The following is a 22,512-nucleotide window of genomic DNA, read 5'->3' on the forward strand; positions in this document are numbered from 1 at the left end:
AGATATTCACCACAATGTTAAGACATTAAAACAAAAGCCTTATTTTCAACATAATATATTACTTACATTTTCAAAAGTAGTGCTTCAAAACAATAACTTTGGTATGGTATGCAACATTTCAGGACACTGTAATAGACTTTCAAAGGCTGAAATGGAGCGTACATATGAGACAGAGGTGAAGCTGAAGTTGATGAGTTCAGGAGCCAAGACGAACGTGGAACACCCTGATCCCAAGCCCCAGGACAGGGGCAAGTGGGGCAGCAAAACGGAGTTCTTATTGGCAGTAGCTGGACACATTGTCGGTCTGGGAAATGTATGGAGGTTCCCATACTTGTGCTATAAAAATGGAGGAGGTGAGCATCACACCACATCTTTATATGGTCATATACATTTTAACACGCATAATGAAATTGCTCCTATATAAAAGTGTTTTACTTAGATTTTTTCAGATAAGGCTAAACTCTTAAATAATGAAACTTATTCCGCTGTAAATTAAAACGTTATTTACTTAAAGGGGCAATCTGGGATTGGTATATACAGATGAAGTCGGAAGTTTACATACACTTATGTTGGAGTCATTAAAACTCATTTTTCAACCACTCCACAAATTTCTTGTTAACAAACTATAGTTTTGGCAAGTCGGTTCGGACATCTACTTCGTGCATGACACAAGTAAATTTTCCAAAATTTGTTTACAGACAGATTATTTCACTTATAATTCACTGTATCACAATTCCAGTGGGTCAGAAGTTTACATACACTAAGTTGACTGTGCCTATAAACAGCTTGGAAAATTCCAGAAAATTATGTCATGGCTTTAGAAGCTTCTGATAGGCTAATTGACATCATTTAAGTCACTTGGGGGGTGTACCTGTGGATGTATTTCAAGGCCTACCTTCAAACTCAGTGCCTCTTTGCTTGACATCATAGGAAAATCAAAAGAAATCAGCCAGACCTCAGATAAAAAATTGTAGACCTCCACAAGTCTGGTTCTTCCTTGGGAGCAATTTCCAAATGCCTGAAGGTACCACGTTCATCTGTACAAACAATAGTACGCAAGTATAAACGCCATGGGACCACGCAGCCGTCATACCGAAATACATCCACAGGTACACCTCCAATTGACTCAAATGATGTCAATTAGCCTATCAGAAGCCTCTAAAGCCATGACATTTTCTGGAATTTTCCAAGCTGTTTAAAGGCACAGTCAACTTAGTGTATGGTAACTTCTGACCCACTGGAATTGTGATACAGTGAATTATAAGTGAAATAATCTGTCTGTAAACAATTGTTGGAAAAATTACTTGTGTAATGCATAAAGTAGATGTCCTAACCGACTTGCCAAAACTATAGTTTGTTGACAAGAAATTTGTGGAGTGGTTGAAAAATGAGTCTCCAACCTAAGTGTATGTAAACTTCTGACATCAATTGTATTTTAAACTTTTAATTTAAGATATATATCCATTGATTCTTGAAGAATATAACGTAAGTGCTCATAAGCTTAGTTAAACTGTCTGTACCCCATCAACTCTAACCACAGCTGCTTTACTAGCATGTAACTTATGTGGTGATGTGTGATAGAAGACTAAGTATAAATGTACAATTTCCCTGACTTTGACAGTGGTTCAAAATGCATAGTCAATTTCAGTGTTTCATGCAAATCACTTATTAATCATTACTCCAAAAAGGGGTTTTCTTTGTCCCCTATATTTTGTTCCTGTTCACCTGCGGTATTCCCCTCTTCTTCCTGGAGATATCATTGGGCCAGTACACTAGTCAGGGTGGAATCACTTGCTGGAGGAAAATCTGCCCACTCTTTGAAGGTAAGTCAAACCTTGTTTCAAAAAACAGATAAAGCAACACCTCACGGCACAACGACTCTCCCCTATTTGACCTAGATAGTTTGTGTGTATGCATTGATATGTTGGCTACGTGTGCCTTTTTTTTTTTTTACGTAGTTCTGTCCTTGAGCTGTTCTTGTCTATTGATGTTCTGTATTATGTCATGTTTCATGTTTTGTGTGGACCCTAGGAAGAGTAGCTGCTGCTTTTGCAACAGCTAATGGGGCTCCTAATAAAATACCAAATACCAAGTCTTAAGGATTACCTAAATTGTATCTTTATCATTGGTAGCAGAGCTCCAGACTATATGAAGCTGTCAATTAACATTTGTATGAAGTAGCCCGTTTATTGATGCCAACGAGATAGTGCTAATATGGATATACTGGTAATATGAACGTTTTGTCAAGGTTGAGGACATTTCCATTTCAATTCAGGAAGTCATTATCCTCAATTCAGGAAGTATTTCCTTATTGATAAGCCCCCCATATCAGACCCCAAATTCGTTATGTTTTCTATGTTGTCGTTTTATGATGTTGACCTCTCTCAATAGGCCTGGGCTATGGAAGCCAAGTGGTGGTTTTGTACACTGGAGTGTATTACATCATCATTCTGGCTTGGGCGTTCCTATACCTCTTCTCTTCCTTCAGCTTAGAACTCCCATGGGCCAGTTGTAAAAACAGTTGGAACACAGGTATTTTATTTTATATGTTATGCTTGTCAATAACTTATTATGGTTGTTGTCAACCACTAACTAATCATAACATAATTGCCAGGTTTTTTAAGTTAAATACATGGCACAGACAATGTATTGCTGAAAGTTTATAGCTGGAAGTTAATCCACCTCAAATGTACATAAGCCATAGACTATTCTACTCATCCATGTGCTTTAATTGTTTTGTAATTTTTTCGCTCACTATAAGACAACTGTTTTGAGCCTGGCCAGAACAGCACAATTTCTTCCCATTCTCATGGGAACACTTCATCCTCAGTCATAGAATTTTGGGAGTAAGTGACTTGACAATGTACACACATTTTTTTTATTATGTATAAATGCATTTAAAAAAAAAAGTTAGAGTGAATGTTACTAAATAAGCATTTACACTCCCAGGAGAAGAATATTGGGCTTGTCTGGGGGAATTGAAGAGATTGGGAGTGTTCGCTGGGACCTAGCTCTGTGTCTTCTACTGTCCTGGATTATCTGTTACTTCTGTGTCTGGAAAGGAGTGAAGTCAGCTGGAAAGGTAAGGTGGCATCTCTGCCATTCAGCCTGATGACACCATGAATAGTGTAAAGTTGTTAGGATGAGCCATAGACTGAGTGAAAGTAATGCTTGTCTGGTCTCCCCTCAGGTGGTCTATTTCACTGCCACCTTCCCCTATGTGATGCTGTTGGTGTTGCTAGTTCGTGGACTCACACTGCCAGGGGCCATAGATGGTATCAAGTTCTACCTCTACCCAGACCCAGCCCGCCTCGCTGACCCACAGGTAGCAACACACTTCATTGTGTCCAAAACTGAGATCCATCCCACATAAGCAAATACACTTTCTACCGCAGTTAACAATTATTTTGACATGTTAATTGTTTCAGGTATGGATGGATGCTGGAAGCCAGATATTTTACTCCTATGGAGTTTGTACAGGGGTTTTGACATCTTTAGGCAGCTACAACAAGTACAACAACAACTGCTACAGGTACACAGATCTCGATCATGATTCATGACATTGTATTGAGAAGACCTATTTTGTTGTGTGAATTTAAGGCTGACTAATGTAGTCTTTTTAATTTCAGGGACTGTGTGTATCTTTGTCTACTAAACAGTGTGACTAGCTTTGTGGCTGGTTTTGCCATCTTCTCTGTACTGGGCTTCATGGCTTATGAACAGGGTATAGACATCTCAATGGTGGCTGAATCAGGTAGGTAATGGTCCGCATGTAACTTCAAACCTTAAATCTCACTATTTACAAAGTATCTGTAATAAACCTGATATTTGCGCTAGTTTGACAACCACAGCATTGTTCAACGATGGGTAACTAGTAGACTAAATGGGACTAAAGTATGACATTTAGTACCAACGTTGTAAATACTGTGTGCCAGTAGACTAAACGCATGTTCAACCCTTTGAGGGATATCATGTGAACACAATGCTTTAATATACCACTTACAGGTCCTGGCCTGGCGTTCATCGCCTACCCTCGTGCTGTGGCCATGATGCCAGTACCCCAACTCTGGGCCATCTTCTTCTACGTCATGATCCTCCTACTGGGGTTAGACAGTGAGGTAGGTTAGAGCGTCCATGAAGGTCTACAAAATGATTTGAGGAAACACTGATTTGTGAGTCACTACATTTTAAAAGCTACTTTGCGCCTTGGGCCACTTTCACTTGGCATGAATCACTGAGGAAGCTAGCTAAGTAGCCCCAAACAATGTCTTTAGTTCAATGCCTGACTGATGATGCTAACTTGTTGGCTAGCGAGATTCAATGGTCTGCTAACTAGCTAGCTATCATTAGCTTGCTAATGCACTTGCTGGCGTCACTATAATGCGCTAGTTAATGACAACATGAACTGTTGCTTGTCATGGTGTAGTGCAAACTGCAAAAGTAAATTACGTTTAACATTTGTACTGGCTATTGTTGTTTTGTTTGGCTTAGTGACATTGCTAATTTCTTCTTTTTGGCATTTAACTATGCAGTTAACCAAGTCCAGGTTCAAATTAACATAAGTTCCTATGAGAAATAGATCAGGAACCACACCCTTTACAGAAAGTTAAATCATTTTTGTGTGTAATCAGCTATTTTCACATTTTCAGTGACAGTAATAGCCAAAATTCCCGACTTGCCCGATGCACAAGTGCCTTTCAGAACTTAATCCCTGTATGTCTGTTCCGCTTTGTGGTATTGAGCTGCAGTGTTTTTGATCAGACTAAGATGTTGCTTGTTTGATCTATGCTCGGTTTCAGACTGTTACAACATTAGAAGCTGTGGAGGCCTTTGAGTTGTGTAGGCTATACGCAGGTAGTTATAGTATGCGTTATTATATTAGGCAATTCATAAGGTGATACCTGCTATGATTCTGATGATCTCTGTCAAATGAAATGTACCATATGCATGTTTTATCACTGCTCTTTGGGGTCTAGGCCAAGTTACTGTAAAGCACTGACAACTCTTGATGTAAAAATGGGCTTTATGAATACATTTCATTGTTTGAATGATTAATTGGTTGTTAAATTGATAGGCCTGCGTCCTCACTAGAACAACCTTTTTGCCCTTCAGTTTGTATATCACGATGCCATGGTCACAGCGATCTCAGACATGTACCCCTCTTTCTTCCACGTGGGCCATCTGCGGAAAAAACTTCTCCTGCTTGGCATCAGTGTGTGCAGTTTCCTGGTTGGCCTGCTAATGGTCACAGAGGTGAGAGTTGACAATACTGGTCGAACGGGTTTACCACAACAGATTAGTAATATGATCAGGTAGCTTTTATAGGAAGAAGAATGGGCATTTGAACCTCTCTGTTCCCACAGACTATCAGATGACTTGCAGTGAAAATCACATGTGTTGCCTGCTACTCACAGTACTTCACATCCATTTGTCTTATTTAGAAAGATTGTTTATTAATTATTCTGCCTACCACCCACCCTCTCTGTAGGGTGGCCTGTATGTGTTTCAGCTGTTTGATTACTATGCCTGCAGTGGGATGACACTCCTGGTCTTTGCTAGTCTCCAGGCCATCTGTGTTGGGTGGTGTTATGGTGAGAAGCATCAGGATTAACCACAGATGCACAAACATTTCCAAACAAATAATTTAAAGTCCACAGAAAATAGTTTAATTCCATTTGAGGGAAMATACTGAATGTATGAGTCAAAACAGTACATTTTCTCATTGTACCAATAATGTCATGTTGATAAGACTGGGTTGGATTAAGTTACTCTAAACGAGATATGTGACTCACCATCTGGTTTCGGTCTTATTTAGCAAAATGTGAAATGGTGTTTTTTACATTGGATAAGAGAGACTCAGAGCTACAAAATGGTATATCATACACTGCATTTGAGGAACAATGGGAAAGTAATTCTGATTTGAAAGTTGATTATCTTGTAAACTCGCCTTTGAATGTTTGGATATCTAGTGAATAGCTCTTTGTCTACACCCATTCAGCATCGTTCACACCATCTTAAGCTTTAGCCCCACCCATCTCATTTCGCTCTTGGAGCGCACACTTGACGCTCTGAACAATGATTTGTTTACGTCTGGATAACATGAAAACAGCCTAACCAGCTCTGCTGGCAACAACTTTATTAAGCTTTTTTTGCAGAAGTTTACTAACACCAGCCATATTCAACGGGTGTTGTACACACGTCACCTAACAAGCCAGCCAGCTAACGTTAGCTAGTTAAACAATAAAAAGTGCCAACAATGCCTAACACTAGGCTCTAACTACAAAAGCAAATAGCTTTGGGAAACTAATAATAACGTCCGCTAGGGAGCCAGCCAGCTAACGTTACCTAGCTAACTAACAGTACACTTTAGTTTAAGACAGCTCGCGCCAGCTAGCTAGCTAAACAATGAACAGCTAGTTAAACAATGTTTAAGATTACAAACATATACACATGTCACGTAACATTAGCTAACGAGCCAGCCAGCTAACGTTAGCTAGTTAAATAACAATGAACAAAGTGCCAATAATGCCACAGTGCTGGGAGCTAACCAACCAGGTACAATGTTAGCTAGCTAACGAGAAAAGCAAACTGCTCTGGGAAACAAATAATGTCAGCTAGGGAGCCAGGCAGCTAATGCTAGCTAGCTAACAGTACACTTTAGCATGAAATGAAACCACGTGTAATATTTKAAAATTAAGCTAGCTCATGCTACACTATCTTACATGTATACATCATCATGCATGATGGATGCGTCTCCCTGTCAGGAATGCCATACCACGGTTGCCCTTAGTTTGAAGATGTAATCCGGAGACGGGTGTTTTCTCTATCTCTTTAGCTATCATACTCTAATTCGACTGATTTCAAAACTTGAACCTCCAGAAAGTGGAGAGCAACACTTATGAAGCTCCACTACACAATACATAAAAAAGCCGTGTTTGACAGGATTACCAAAACAGACTGACGAGCTCAAACAGACAGCAGCCTTCAATATGGCAGACCAATCCGAACTCCTTTCTTGGCATGTCCAGCCCACTCATTATCTCAGCCAATCAAGGCTAGGGGTTTTCTGTGGCTTAACCAACAAGGCTCATAATTTAACAATTGTATTCATATTTACAGATGGCATACACGTTTGATATTAAGGCACATGAAAGTTCACATGTTCGAGAATGCATTTCTGCCAAAAACCACATTTTGGTAAAAAAAAAAATACGTTCAAACGTCTCTCCTGTGAAGTCGGAACTTGTGACATATGCCTAGTTTCCTGAATTGGGTCACATATGTTTTACAACTGACTAAAACTTCAATCGCGAATCATCTGTGAATCACTAAAGTGAATACATTTTATTCCCTCAAGGTGCGGAGCGGCTGTATGATAATATTGAGGACATGATTGGCTATCGACCTTGGCCATTCATGAAGTACTGTTGGATGTACATCACACCTGTCATATGCATAGTAAGTATCTTGCTAGCTGAAACAGTTGTCTCCATTTCATTAGTTAACATATGTTATTACAGTATATACAGTGGAGGAGGTGATACACTTTACTATTGTACTGCTCTTTTATCTTAGAAGAATAATAATATATATATATATATATATAAATATATAAATAAATAATTATTCTAACAAAAAGGACCAATAGTCCAATACACAAATACAATAGTTCCATCACTTGAATGTCTAAACATCTTCTAAGAATGAAAGCATACTTTAATACAAACTCCACTTGCATACAATCTACCCACTGAGCAAAAACTGCTTGAATCAACATTGTTTCCAAATAATTTCAACTCAAAAAATAAAGTTGAATCAACGTGGAAACTGATTGGATTTACAAAGTCATCAATATTAGGGCATTGTTTCAGGATAATGATCACAATTTGCGTTATCGTTTAACACGGTTTAATAAGTCTGAGAAAGTTACATGGTTAGTTCCCATAGGTGTCAGCTAAGCTATCTATTAAACTAGCGGTCTCAGTCCGGATGTTAATATTACTTCCGTTAATGAAAATTGGCAATTATAGCCCTATAACTAAACTATGTAATCAGTCAGGTCCTACATTTCCCCCCCCCMTTCTTGAACTAAGACCATAAGTCATGAACAATTAATGGAGTCTAGCAGGTAGCCTTCTTTCACGAGTTTGTCATGGCTCTGCTTGATGTTGTTCTTGTGCTCTTGCTTCTGGCACATCTCCATGAGCAACTTCTTGTCTTTGACCTTGAATGTTCTGCTCTTGACCTGGAATATAGTCAGGTTGTGGAATGAACACAACATCCATTTCTTCTTCGGCGGGCTGGCTAGTACGAAAGTCTTTGTGTTCCAGAAGGTTCCATCTTAAACCTGGAATGCATCTGCCAGGTCGAGCAATAATTCGATAAGAGAGAAACTGGTTTTCAGTGTGTGTCCTCTGGTCTCTTTACCATGACACAATCTCCAACTTGCAGTGAGTAATCCTCCTTTACATTGTTTTAGTCATAATACTTATTTTGAGTTTCCAGATATTTCTGCACTTCTACCCGTAGCTTAGAATCATCAGGTGGCTTATCAGCTGCAAAAAGTGAATGGACTGTATCCAGCGGGACTCTGAAGGTTCTTCCAAATCATGAGTTCGGTGGGTGATTTTCCTGTCACCCTGTGAGGCATTGATCTGCAGCTCAATAGTAGTGTTTAATGCATGAGAGAACTGTTTTCTTTCTTGCATCAGGGCACGAAGACCATACTTCAGGACTTTGTTAAACCTTTCCACACCTGCGTTGGCTAGTGGATGGTACAACAGGATACTCTGGTGCATGGTTCCAAGTAAGATATAAAGTAAGCTTGTGAATTGCGGGAACTAGAACTTGAGGCTGGCCCCATTGTGTGAACAGATCTGAAAGTCCATTGATCACAGTTGCTGTGGTCACGTTGCTTCTGGGTAAGACTTCAGGCCATTTGCTGTACAGGTCTGTAACAATGATCAGGTACTTCTGATGAGCTCGAGCTGCTTGTAGTTCACCAAAGATGTCCACTTGGATCTTCTCCCAAGGTCTTTTAGGCCACGGTGTAGGTTGTAGTGGTGTTTTTTCTGGYATGAGTGATTTTTCACTTTGTGAAAAGCTGTGTGCTCTGCGCACTAAGCTGGTGATGTCATCGTCCATCTTTGGCCACCATACTTTGCTGTGAAGGAACTGCTTCATCTTTCTTGTTCCTGGGTGTCCTTTATGAGCTTGGGTGAGGACTCTGTCAGAGTGATTGGTGCGATCTCCTTTTCCAATGGTAGGGGCGATCTCCTCTTCCTCTTGTCTCTTATCATGTAGTATGGACTGAACAGTATGTCTCTTGTTGGACCTTTTCATCCAGCTTTCATGAGGCTTAGCACTTCGCTTTGTACTGGATCGATCTGGGTGGAAGTAAGCCAGAACAGATGGTTCTGCTATTGCATGTTTCTGTTCAGCGAAGACTTGGTCTTGTGCGGACATCCATTTCCGTTCTGCATCCTGGTGTAGCAACTGCCTTAGGGGTTCCGTTGTTGTTGCATAATCCGAAATGAACTTCACGTAATAGTTTGTCACTCCTAAGAAGGTTTGAAGCTCTTTCACCAACTTTGGTGCTGGCATCTTCTTGATTGCCATCACGTTGGACTGGCACAGCTTTACTCCAGCAGCGCTCACTTTGTAGGCAATGAACTAAGTTATATCTGTGCTGAAGACACATTTCCCTCTGTTCAGTGGCATTTTGAGCTTTGCAAGGTGTGTTCTTTTTTTGGAACACGCCCTCATGCATGATAAATGCGGTGAGATAACGAGACTCTGGGACGAGCGGAACTTGGAGATATCCACTCCTCAGGTCTACTTTGAAAACTTGCGGCTCCGGCAAACTCAGTAATAATTTTGTCAATCGAAGAAAGTGGGTGTTTTCCCACTATGATCGCCTTGTTGACTTCTCGTAAGTCACAGCATGTGCAAATTTCTCCTGATTTCTTCCTGGCAACTAATGTTCTAAATCCATTCTGGAGAATAGACTGATTTGATTATGTCCTCGTGTTGCAGTCTTTTCAGATCAGCTGGTACAACGGAATTCTTCTCAATGGTTGCACCACCGGCAGAGCATCTTTTCTCACTCTAGGCACATGTTCAAAATCTTTAATACAGCCTAGACCTGTGCATTTTCCTTTACACACTCTGGTTCTGATTCCGTAGCAATCTGAATAGCAGGCTGTGGGGGTGCAATGGTAGGTTCTCCCTAAACCAGGTTAAAGGTCAGTGCCTGTAGCAGAGCTCATCCCATCAGTCACCATTGCATGCAACATACAGCTTAGCTTGAACTGTTTTACCTTTGTGAGACACTGGCACAACGATATATCCATCAACAGGCACACTCGATCCATAATACTGACTGATTTTAGCGTCCAGTGGCTGAAGGGGAAATTTCTGTGCTAGCTTTCCATGGTAAACATCAGTGTTCAGCAAAGACACCTGGGCTCCAGTGTCCACTGTCATATTCACTTGTATGCCACCAACAGCGCACTGATAAGAAGAAAAAACACYCTGTATTCATTGTGATGACTATGTATGTTAAATACTTACATTACTTTCCCCATCTTCATCATCATTTCTCTGTATCAGCTCTGATAGTTGAGTGTGAAGCTATAGCTGAACGACACACTACTGAAATGTCCAAACTTGTTACAGTTAATACATATTTTCCCTTTACCTGGGCAGCTTATTTTGACCTGTGACCCATTCTTCCAGTTATGACATTTCACATTTGAGCCATTTCCTCACTCTGCATCATCTGACCGAGTGTTCTATTTTTCCATTTTGAATTACTGCTATGATTTTGTGAGTAATTGATTCTGCACCTCAGCTTTTGTAGCCAGTGTTGCACCCTGCAGGAATTTTACTTCCTCTTTTGTAGATTCCATTGCAGTGGCTATGTCGACAGATCTAGCTAGGGTAATGTCTCCCTCATTAGCAAACGTTCCCCAAACTTGTTGCTTGTATTCTTGTTGATAAACTGCTCTCTAAGCTATTCCCATTCACAAGTTCTTGCTTGCTGCCTGAGCTCTGCTACAGACATTGCCACAGATTCACCCTGTTGCTGTGTTAGTCTAAAACGTACCACGTTTGGTTGTTAAGTTTGTTTTGGGTTGGAAATGTGCATCTAGCAACACAATAGCATGCTCAACGTCAACATCACCTGGTAGTGTAGCAAAGATTCATTGTCCCTAAATAATGAAGAAGAATCGCCAAATGTTGCTCCTTCGGAACTCTGGTAGCTACTGGTAAGTTCTAAAGTATTGTTTTCATATTTTCCATTGTAGAGAATGGTTGCCTTGTGCGGCCAGAAAAGGCTGGATCAGTGCCAAAAATGAGGACGCATTCATCTCGTTAACGGGCTCGGGTTGATCTCCCTCTTGTACCACTGGCGCGTACTGTACTGGCGCTTGTTGTATCGCCTTGGCGTTGTCTTCATTTGCAGATGTTCAGTCGTAAATTCTTCAACGCCATATTAGTTTCTTAGGCTAATGATCACAACTTGTGTTATTGCTTAACAAAGTTGAATAAATATTAGAAAGTTACATGGTTAGTTCCCATAGCTGTCAGCTATCTATTAATGTTTCGGTATGATATGTTGGACAAAGGAACAAAGACAGACACCAATGTTAAGTTCAATAGCCTTGTTCATGCATTGTACAAATCTCTACACCCGGAGTCCGGGGAACAGTCCGGCTAGTCAATTACCTATCAACTAGACTCCGTAACATCATCCTTTTCAATAGAAAGTGCAAACATAATGGCATAACATTAAGTTCTTAACAGTCAAGTCATAACAATTGAAAAAGCATGACATTTTCCATTTACTCCAGTTGTCATCTTCCTTTTTTTTTTATAAACAGAGGACAAGTTAACACAGTCTCTTGCTTACTTAGTAAGCCTGTCTGGTGGCTTGCACAGCCGACCCACCTGTGAGTAAGTATTGGCTCTGACAGGAGTAGGATTAGGGCCACGAGCTGGAGAGCTTGGTGGGGTAGAAGCCTCACCTTCAGTTGGCTCATGTCACAATTCTGCGCCCCTTAACCTTAGGCCTGGACTGTGATTCAGCTCATCTAGGTGAGTGTATGGTGTGTTCTGGTTTGTTGTCTGCTCTGTAACGCGCAGATCCACCCGATTGCGACAATCGGGAGCCACCAACATCCACCAGGTAAGAACGTGGTGCAACTCTGTAGGCATGTGCCCAGCCTCAAGTCCTGTGTGGTCTCCCGGCAGCGGTTTCATCCTCGTTTCACCCACCTCCAGCTCTGGTAGTTCTCGAGCAGTCCGGTCGTAGGAGCACTTAGCGAGCTGCTTTCTGTGACGCAGTTTGTCCGTAACGCCAGCCATGACACAGGGCTCAATAGCTTGTTAGCTACAGGGATGGTAGTCTTCAGACGTCTGGACAGAAGGCGTTGTGCTGGGCTGCTGTCCATGTTTGCGGTGGGTGTGTTCCTCCACTGTAAGATCGCTTTCCATGGGTCGTTGCTGTCACGCAAGACCCTGCTTAACAGGTTCTTTGCAATCTTGACAGCTGACTGCCTTGCCATTTGCTTTTGGGTGTCTTGGAGAGGAGGTCACGTGGTCAAACTCCCATTCTGAGGCGAAACGCTTGAACTGTGCAGTGAATTGTGGGCCATTGTCCGTGATTACCTTATCAGGCTGACCTTGCCTTGCAAACTGCGTCTTGCAGCTCTTTATGACCGTCTATGCAGACAAGTCAGGGAGCAGTTCAATTTCCCAAAAGTCAGAGTAGTGATCAACAATGAGAAGATAGTCCTTTTGTCTGTGTCTGAATAAGTCCATGCGGACGATTTGCCAGGCCCTTGTGGGCAGTTCGTGTGACATCATGGTTTCCGTTTGCTGTTCATGAGCATACTCGTTGCATGTGGTACAGCTGCTGACAAAGTCTTTCATTTCTGCTTGCATGTTTGGCCAGTATAATGTTTCACGAGCCTGGCGGTAGCATGCGTCACCTCCAACGTGACTGGAATGTATGCAGGTAAGCATCTCTGGACGTAGTGATTTGGGAATAATGACCTTCTGACCTCTGAACAAGACGCCATTTTGCACGCTGATCTCATCTCGAAAGGTCCAGTATTCTCTCACTGTGAAAGGTGTCTCCTCTTTCAGGTACGGCCAACCTGAGAGCCATGGACTTCAGTGACTGTAGGTGTTTGTCCTTGTCAGTGTGTTGCCTGATCTGTGCTAGGCGGTGATCTGTGACGTTTAAGTAGTCTGCCTGATTGATCTGTTGAACATCTTGTTGTTCCTGCTGTAGCGAACAGATGGCATGCCGCTGATAGGCAGTGCCTCTGCCTGTACATTGTGCTGTTGCCCTGCTCAGTGTGTTGCTGATGTACATCTCTGGTCCTGGCTTGTAAATGACTTTCAGGCTGTAGTTTTGCAGAGTCAGGAGCATGCTTTGAAGCCTCTTGGGCGCGTTGAGGAGAGGTTTACCGAATATGGCAATGAGTGGTTTGTGGTCAGTTTCAGAGGTGACCAGCTCTTGACCATATAAGTAGTGATGGAATCGCTGGCAGGAGAAGACGATGCTGAGGCACTCTTTCTCAATTTGTGCATAGTTTTGTTCGGTGGGGGTGAGCGCTCTCGAGGCAAATGCAACGGGTTGGCCTTCCTGCATCAGACTGCTGATAGGTGTGGCATGAACTTTGCAAGATAGTTTGCAAAGCCGATGAGACGCTGTACTCCTTTTGCATCAGACCGGTTTGGCATGTCGAGGATCGCTCTGACCTTGTCTGGGTCCGGCTTCAGGCCTTTTGCCGAGAGAATATGGCCATGGAAGTGGACGTCTTTCACCTTGAACTGCAGCTTCTTCAGGCCAAGAMGAAGCTTAACTGATCGCCAGCGCTCCATCAGTGCCAGGAGCTTCACATCGTGGTCGTGTTCTGCTTCTTCGTCTGTGTCACCACAGCCTACGATCAGGACATCATCGGCGATGGGTTCAATGCCCTTGAGCCCAGCCAGTAACTCGTGCTGCTTGCGTTGGTATACCTCAGGCGCCACTGAGACACCAAAYGGGAGCTTGAGCCAGCGTTTCCGACCCCAGGGGGTCCAGAAGGTAGTCATGAAGCTGCTTTCTTCGTCCAGCTTGCATTGAAGGAATGCATCTCGGGCATCCACCAAGGTGAAAATCCTGGCCTTGGGAAGCTTGTAGAGGACATCCTCTAGTTTCGGCATGATGTAGTGGGATCGTTTCAGTTTCACTATGACCATATTGCCGATCCAGTCAGTTGGTTCAGTCACAGATGTCGTGTGGCCATCGGCCTCATACTTGTCCAGCTGGGCCTTCAYAGCCACTTTCATTGCAATGGGCACATTGCGAGGAGCACACTGGACGGCAGTGACGCTCTCATCCAATTCAACGTGTACCTCCACAGTTACCGATTCAATGGGCCTGTTGAATACATTGTCATATCTGCTGAGTAGTTGTTCTTTGGACAGGGGTCCATGCTGGACATGATCCACAATGTGCAGGTCATTTGGTACAGTGAACTGCATCAGTCCCAGGCGTTCGCATTTAGAGCCTGAGAGGAGAGGATGTTGACTGGTTTTCACAATCTCAAACTCCAGCTTGTGTTTGCGTCCCCGAATAACMCATTCGGTCTCAAAGGTACCCATAGAGCTCATTAGCTCTCCTGAGTACAGCTTTAGTCTAGTATCGCTGGGCAATAGATGTGTGTCAGGTGCCAGATAGATTTTGTCTTTGTAGCTCATTACGTTGCATGTAGCACCAGAATCCAGTTGACATTGTTGTTGCTTGTTGTGTAATCGTAGTGTCACAAACCATTTCTTCCCTCGAGTGTACAGCACCAATGGATTTATGCATGTAAATGTCACTTTCACTGTTCTGAACATTGAGTGACATCATCAACACAGTGAATCTTGCCCTCACTCACCCTTCTTTTGCTTATGAGACACACTTTTGCAAAGTGATTATCAGTTCCACAAGCTCTGCATGGTATTCCGTAGGCAGGGCAGTGATCTTTGCCACGTGTGTGTGTGTGTGTGTGTGTGTGTGTGTGTGTATTCCCTCTGTGTTCACCGTTCGTGGTGAATTACTCGATTGGTTTTGTCTGAATGTCTGCCTGGCAACAGCGTGAACAGTATCAACGTCGGAGCGTGGGTTTTTTAATTCCATTGCTCTCATTCTCATGTCAGTGACTTCAGTAGTGCGGCACATTTCAATGGCAGTTAATAATGTTAAGCCTCTCTCTCTCAGTAGACGCCGGCGCATATCCTCATTTGCAAATCCCAGTATTTTGTCACGAATCAAATCATCTTTCAATTCACAAGTGGCGGATTTTTCTTTCAAACGGGTTACAAAGTTATGTACTGACTCACCCTCTTCCTGTTTGCAGCTTCCGAAAACGAACCACTCGTAAATGATGTTTCTGGAGGGTTTGAAGTAATTCTCCAATGCACCCAATATAGCTTTTGCATCACACTGTTGTCGTGCTGTAAGGGTGAGATTTTGCCGGTAGATATGCCTGCATTCTCTGCCCATTAAACTCTTCAGAGTTGCCACTTGTACCTCGTTGGGTTTCTCATGTAGACCGGTCGCCAGCGCATAGTCCTCGAATACATCCCTGAAGTTTTCCCAATTAGTATTCCAGATTCCCGTTGAGAACCATGGGATTTGGTGGCGGAATGTTCACTGCCATAGCAATGGAATAKGAGATTTCTTTGCCTTCAGCCATTGAGGTACATAGTGATGCTAGCTAGCCAGCTAACAACGAGTTGATCAGTGTTGTGACTAGGAGTAGGAAATGGCGTGTGTTCGCATATGGAACGTGACTGCGCCTATACTGTACTTAGCTACAAAAATAAAAAACGTGTGGTTTTCGAGCCACTTCTGATACCATGTTTTGGTATGATATGTTGGATAAAGGAATAAAGACACCAATGTCAAGTTCAATAGCCTTGTTCATGCATTGTACAAATCCCCTCCCGGGGAWCAGTCCGGCTAGTCGATTACCTATCAACTAGACTCCGTAACAATTAACTAGCCTATCAGTCTCAGTCCGAATGATAATGTTACTTCCGTTAATGAACATTGGTAATTGTAGTCCTTTAATATAACTGAACTATGTAGTCAGTCAGGTCCTACATCACCCAACTTTTAACCTAATCCAAAGACATGGTGACATTGGTTGTTGATTTCCTGTTAGTTGACAACTCAACCAAATGTAAATCAAATCTATACGTTGAACTGATGTCTGTGCCCAGTTGGTAATATTGTATCGGACACTACTTTGCCAACAGTATTGATATGCTGTGGTGTAGGTATAAAGATGTAAGTCTCCTCATCAAACAGATGCACGTCTCTCTCATGACTGATAGCTTTTAAACTCTGGTTTATCTTTGAAGTAAGAACCAAGAAGAATGTCTAATTCTTGACTTCGACCCCCAGGCTTTTCTAGAAGCTGAACCTCTAGCTTTAAGAGGCTTTTTTAGAACCACAGGTTTTTTCTCACTGTAAAATCGCTCTGAATTAGAACATCTGCTAAATGATTAAAGTAAAAATGTAGAATTTCTATAACCTGTTTAAACAAATGCTTAGGGTATTGACAAATTGTCTCCATCTCACTCGGGTTGGCTCATGTTTTTCCAAGTCCTGAATAGACTTTCTGCTTAAACAATGTCCTTTGTATGTCCTCGACCACTTCTGTCTCTTTTTATAGGGTACGCTTGTCTTCTCCCTGGTCAAGTATACCCCCCTCAAGTTCAACAACACTTATGAGTACCCCTGGTGGGGCTACGCCATTGGTGGATTCTTCACTCTCTCCTCGACGTTACTGGTACCTCTCTGGATGCTGTACAAGATGAGTGTCACCGCTGGTTCACTGCGGCAGGTACAGAGAAACGCTGAGTTTTAAACATGATTAAGTGGTCCATATCATAGTCGTTTCWTTTTCTATCATCTTTAATGTAGCTAAAAAAAAACTGACGATAATGGCATATTCTGATTCCTTGAAATGATTCCTTCAAATGTCCTACAAGAGGAAAATCTTAGCATAGCTCACACATTTTATAACTTTATTTGTATAGCATTTTAATAATACAGATAAACGTGTTTCACATCACAAAAGTAATAACAAAGACCGGAGGAAGGAAGATGGCTAATTAAAATCATACACTAAAAGCATCCTTATAAAAGTGTCTTCTGCAGGGTTTTTAAAAGACGCAAAACATACACAGCATAAAAACTGCTGGAAACAAACAATAGTAACAGTCAGACATGCAGTGCATTCAGAAACGTTTTCCACATTGTTACTTTACAGCCATATTTTAAAATTCGGTAAAAAAAGTTTCTGATCAATCTACACACAGCACCACATAATGACAAAGCAAAAACAGGTTTTTAGAAATATAGAATAATTTGCAACAACACCCATGACAATATATCCTCAAACACCAGCTTCTCTGGCATTATCAATTACTTATAAAAACTGTTTGGTTCGAGCCTTGAATGCTGATTGGCTGAAAGCTGTGGTATCAGACTGTATACCACGGGTATGAAAAAAACATTTATTTTTACTGCTCTAATTACATTGGTAACCAGTTTATAATAGCAACAGGGCACCTCGGGTGTTTGTGGTATAGTGCCAAGATACCACGGCTAAGGGTTCTTAGTCACGACAACGCCATATTATTGCCCATGATTTTGGAATAAGATGTTTGACGAGCAGGTGTCTACATACTTTTGGTCATGTAGTGTAGCTCTCCTCAGTAGAATCAAAACAGACTGAGGGGAAAATCCTACTGCTTACTTGAAAGTACTGCTGGCCAGAGTAATCCACGACTGAACAAATCGATACTCTCACAATCCCTGGATATGGAAAATAACAAAAACTAATGAAAGGATTTAGATGAAATACAAAAGACAATATTAATACTCGTTTACACTAGCAACAAACTATTTAGCTAGCTTCGAAGCCTAGTGTTTTTAATTATTTAACTAGGCAAGTCAGTTAAAAACAAATTCTTATTTACAATGACAGCCTACCCCGGACAATGATGAGCCAATTGTGCATCGCCCTATGGGACTCCCAATCACGGCCGGATGTACTACAGCCTGGATTCAAACCAGGGACTGTAGTGATGCCTCTTGCACTGAGATGCAGTGCCTTAGAACACTGCGCCACTTGGGAGCCCAAATGTGCAATGTGATCTCCTCATAATGAACAGTGTTGAGTGTCCTGACAAAGGCAAACTATTCTAGCTATGCCAGGCAAAATTGGGCATCATTAAATTTGGATGAATCCAAATGAATGTAAATAGAAAACAGCTTAAACACATATGCGGCTACTTTGCTAGTGATATTCTGACTGCAGAGATTGTGACTGTGTTAGCCATAGCTAGTTGGCAAGGGATAAGAACGTTGCCAGCGAGCATGGCAATGAAACGAACTGGGTTGCATCCATAAATATAGAACTAATCGAACAAACGACTGGGTCGCGTCTCTAGCAACCAAAAGATGAGAAAGTATGTATGTGGTATAAGCGGAATAAACACCTCCRTTCTGTACGTTACCTTGGAAAAATGTACTGTGCCTCGTCCCGCTGCGTAGGCCATTATTTCCAAGGTACTGTACAGAACGTTGCCGTTTAACATTTACTTATTTCAGCCCAGCACCAGTATTCTGAAATGTAGGATATGCATATCACCCACTCTTTTTCTTCATATTATGATTGCATTCCCTTCTAACAGAGAATGAAMGTGTTAACCAGTCCAGCAGAGGATCTACCCAAACCCATGTCACAGAAGGAGGCCCTCAACCCATCCGAAGTGTTTCAGACGTTCACAGAACTTTGCACATTACGGACACCAAACCAAACCCCTACAGTCGCCAGCTCCCAGCTGAGTGCAGCACCAGCACAGACAGTGCCCATTAACACCTTGAACATGGAAACTTAAAAGAACCCATGGTGTAGTGGGAAACATTTTTCTCTTTGCACATGAACTCTGACCCCGGAGACAGGGGTTCGATGCAAGGTGTCCTAATCTTTTCCCTCTGTTTCTCATTTATATGAAATAAAATAAGAAAAATTAAAGACAACAAACACTGCCACAGATGGGTGTGAAATTCTCTGAAAGTACATACACACACATGCAAGAGCACTGCCCTTCTGAAACAGTACACAGACAAAAAAAAAAAAAACTGTCACATGTACTGAATACAACAAGTGTAGACCTTACCGTGAAATGCTTACTTACAAGCCCTTAACCAACAGTGCAGTTCAAGAAGAGTTAAGAAAATATTTACCAAAGAAACAAAAAAATAACAAAAACGAGGCTATATTCAGGGGGTACCGGTACCGAGTCAATGTGCGGGGGTACAGGTTAGTCGAGGTAATTTGTACATGTAGGTAGGGGTGAAGTGACTATGCATAGATAAAAAAGCGAGTAGCAGCAGTGTACAAAACAAATGGATAGAGGGTGGGGGGTGTCAATGTAAATAATCCGGTGGCCATTTGGTTAATTGTTCAGCAGTCTTATGGCTTGGGGGTAGAAGCTGTTAAGGAGCCTTTTGATCCTAGACTTGGCGCTCCGGTACCGCTTGCCGTGCGGTAGCAGAGAAAAAAAGTCTATGACTTGGGTGACTGGAGTCTTTGACAATTTCTTGGTCTTTCCTCGGACACCGCCTAGTATATACAGTTAAAGTCAGAAGTTTACATACACCTTAGCCAAATACATTGAAACTCAGTTTTTCACAATTCCTGTCATTTAATTTGAGTAAAAATTCCCTGTCTTAGGTCAGTTAGGGTCACCACTTTATTTTAATAATGTAAAATGTCAGAGGAATAGTAGAGTGATTTATTTCAGCTTTTATTTATTTCGTCACATTCCCAGTGGTTCAGAAGTTTACATACACTCAATTAGCATTTGTTAGCATTGCCTTTAAATTGTTTAACTTGGGTCAAACGTTTCCACAAGCTTCCCACAATAAGTTGTTGGCCTCCTTGCTCGCCTCCTTGCTCGCACACGCTTTTTCAGTTCTGCCCACAAATGTTCTATAGGATTGAGGTCAGGGCTTTGTGATGGCCACCCCAATCCCTTGACTTTGTTGTCCTTAAGCCAGTTTGCCACAACTTTGGAAGTATGCTTGGGGTCATTGTCCATTTGGAAGACCCATTTGCAACCAAGCTTTAACCTCATGACTGATGTCTTGAGATGTTGCTTCAATATATCCACATAATTTTCCTCCTCATGATGCCATCTATTTTGTGAAGTGCCCCAGTCCCTCCTGCAGCAAAGCACCCCCACAACATAATGCTGCCACCCCCATGCTTCACAGTTGGGATGGTTTTCTTCGGATTGCAAGCATCCCCCTTTTTCCTCCAAACATAACGATGTTCATTATGGCCAAACAGTTCTGTTTTTGTTTCATCAGACCAGATGACATTTCTCCAAAAAGTCAGATCTTTGTCCCCATTTGCAGTTGCAAACCGTAGTCTGGCTTTTTTTATGGSGGTTTTGGAGCAGTGGCTTCCTCCTTGCTGAGCGGCCTTTCAGGTTATGTCGATATAGGACTCGTTTTACTGTGGATATAGATACKTTTGTACCTGTTACTTTCAGCATGTTCATAAGGTCCTTTGCTGTTGTTYTGGGATTGATTTGCACTTTTCGCACCAAAGTATGTTCATCTCTAGGAGACAGAATGCGTCTCCTTCCTGAGCGGTATNTCGAGCCAGACTTGTGGAGGTCTACAATTGTTTTCTGAGGACTTTCTGAGGGCTGATTTCTTATGATTTTTCCCATGATATCAAGCAAAGAGGCTCTGAGTTTGAAGGTAGGCCTTGAAATACGTACACAGGTACAACTCCAATTGACTCAAATGATGTCAATTAGCCTATCAGAAGCTTCTAAAGCCATGACATAATTTTCTGGAATTTTCCAAGCTGTTTAAAGGCACCGTCAACTTAGTGTATGGTAACTTCTGACCCACTGGAATTGTGATACAGAGAATTATAAGTGAAATAATCTGTCTGTAAACAATTGTTGGAAAAATTACCGATTTGCCAAAACTATAGTTTGTTAACAAGAAGTTTGTGGTGTGGTTGAAAAACAAGTTAATGCAAACTTCCGACTTGAACTGTATAAACACACACACACAAAGAAAACGCAACAATTTCAAAGATTTTACTGAGTTACTGTGCATATGTATGGATTTCACATTACTGGGAATACAGATATGCATCTGTTGGTTACAGATACCTCAGGATTTGTGGTTGTGATGCTGATTGGACGTACTGCCAAATTCTCTAAAACAACGTTGCAGACTGCTTTTTGGTAGAGAAATGAACATTAAGTTCTCCGGCAACAGCTCTGGTGGACATTCCTGTAGTAAGCATGCCAATTGCACACTCCCGCAACGTAAGACCTCTGTGGCATTGATTTGTGTGACWAAACTGCACATTTAGAGTCGCCTTTTATGGTGCACCTGTGCAATGATCATGCTGTTTAAATCAGCTTCTAGATATACCACACCTGTCAGGTGGATGGATTATCTTGGCAAAGGAGAAATTCTCACTCACTAACAGGGATGTAATCAAATCTCTGCTTCTTAAGAATGCCATTGAAGGCCGAAACAATCTTTTAAACTTGTCTAATAAAACCACTTATTCTTGTGGTGAGCGAGTGTTGCGCCTTTTCCTGTCCAATGATGTCTAGACATTTTCAGGTTGTACCYCTACTCAYGTTGGTTGAGCACCTTCTACACTTTTCCAAATTTAGATTTGTTTTTGCAGTTTGATCCCAACCATGGCTCAAGGCATAAGTAGGGAATGAAATCTGTGCACAACATTTTAGAGAAGCTTTTTGTGCATATGGAACATTTCAGCTCATGAAACCAACACTTTACATGTTGCATTTATATTTTTGTTTATATTTTAGTTATTTTTAATATATATATATATATATATATATATATATTTGCATGCATTGTATATTTGAGTGATCCTTAGAACATCCTCTGTTTTATTGGAATTGAAGAATTGCAGTTTGTAGTCATTTCTATAAGCTACAGATTTTCCAAAGAGGGCTGAGTGCCACTGGCTTAGTTAATCATTTTTGAAGTTCAGCACGACTGTCTGTTCAGGAGTAAAAGCACCACCCTCTCTATGGTCGTGGATTCATAACAAGTACAAGGAGTAATCAGGTTTCCTTGATAATTGAAAGTTATCCTTCTCATAAGGTATACATTGTTTTGTAGAGTGTGTGAATCCCAATATACATTAATCACAAGAAATGTGTTTTCATCCTAGCCTGCTAAGATTATCAGACTGATCTTGTCATCTACCTTAGCATTTTCCTCTATTCTAGGCTAAGGCACTGAGCAGTACAGTCCCATTAGATCAGGAAACATGGACACCTCAACCACCAGAGGACAGTGCTTACGTTGTTCCATAGGAGTATGTCACATTGTGAGTAAGAGATGATTTCTCTTCAACATTTGCTGACTGAAGT

At 41.7% G+C, this 22,512-nt stretch overlaps 2 protein-coding genes across 2 annotated transcripts in view; one reads left to right on the top strand and one right to left on the bottom strand.

The window, feature by feature from the left end:
* Positions 1–22,512, bottom strand: part of LOC111970299 (haloacid dehalogenase-like hydrolase domain containing 3) — a 354,076-nt gene that overhangs the window by 162,614 nt on the left and 168,950 nt on the right. The gene's annotated exons all lie outside the window — the stretch shown is intronic.
* On the top strand, positions 1,102–19,073 carry slc6a22.2 (solute carrier family 6 member 22, tandem duplicate 2). Its single transcript, XM_070445703.1, has 14 exons — positions 1,102–1,406; positions 1,689–1,823; positions 2,392–2,532; positions 2,762–2,846; positions 2,950–3,082; positions 3,191–3,325; positions 3,429–3,532; positions 3,630–3,754; positions 4,006–4,118; positions 5,113–5,253; positions 5,489–5,591; positions 7,358–7,458; positions 16,725–16,895; positions 18,754–19,073. The coding sequence occupies exons 1-14, from the start codon at positions 1,388–1,390 to the stop codon at positions 18,958–18,960; spliced, it is 1,713 nt and encodes a 570-aa protein (XP_070301804.1). The 5' UTR covers positions 1,102–1,387; the 3' UTR covers positions 18,961–19,073.

This window comes from Salvelinus sp. IW2-2015, linkage group LG11 (assembly GCF_002910315.2).
Source record: "Salvelinus sp. IW2-2015 linkage group LG11, ASM291031v2, whole genome shotgun sequence".
Taxonomy (NCBI): Eukaryota; Metazoa; Chordata; class Actinopteri; order Salmoniformes; family Salmonidae; genus Salvelinus; species Salvelinus sp. IW2-2015.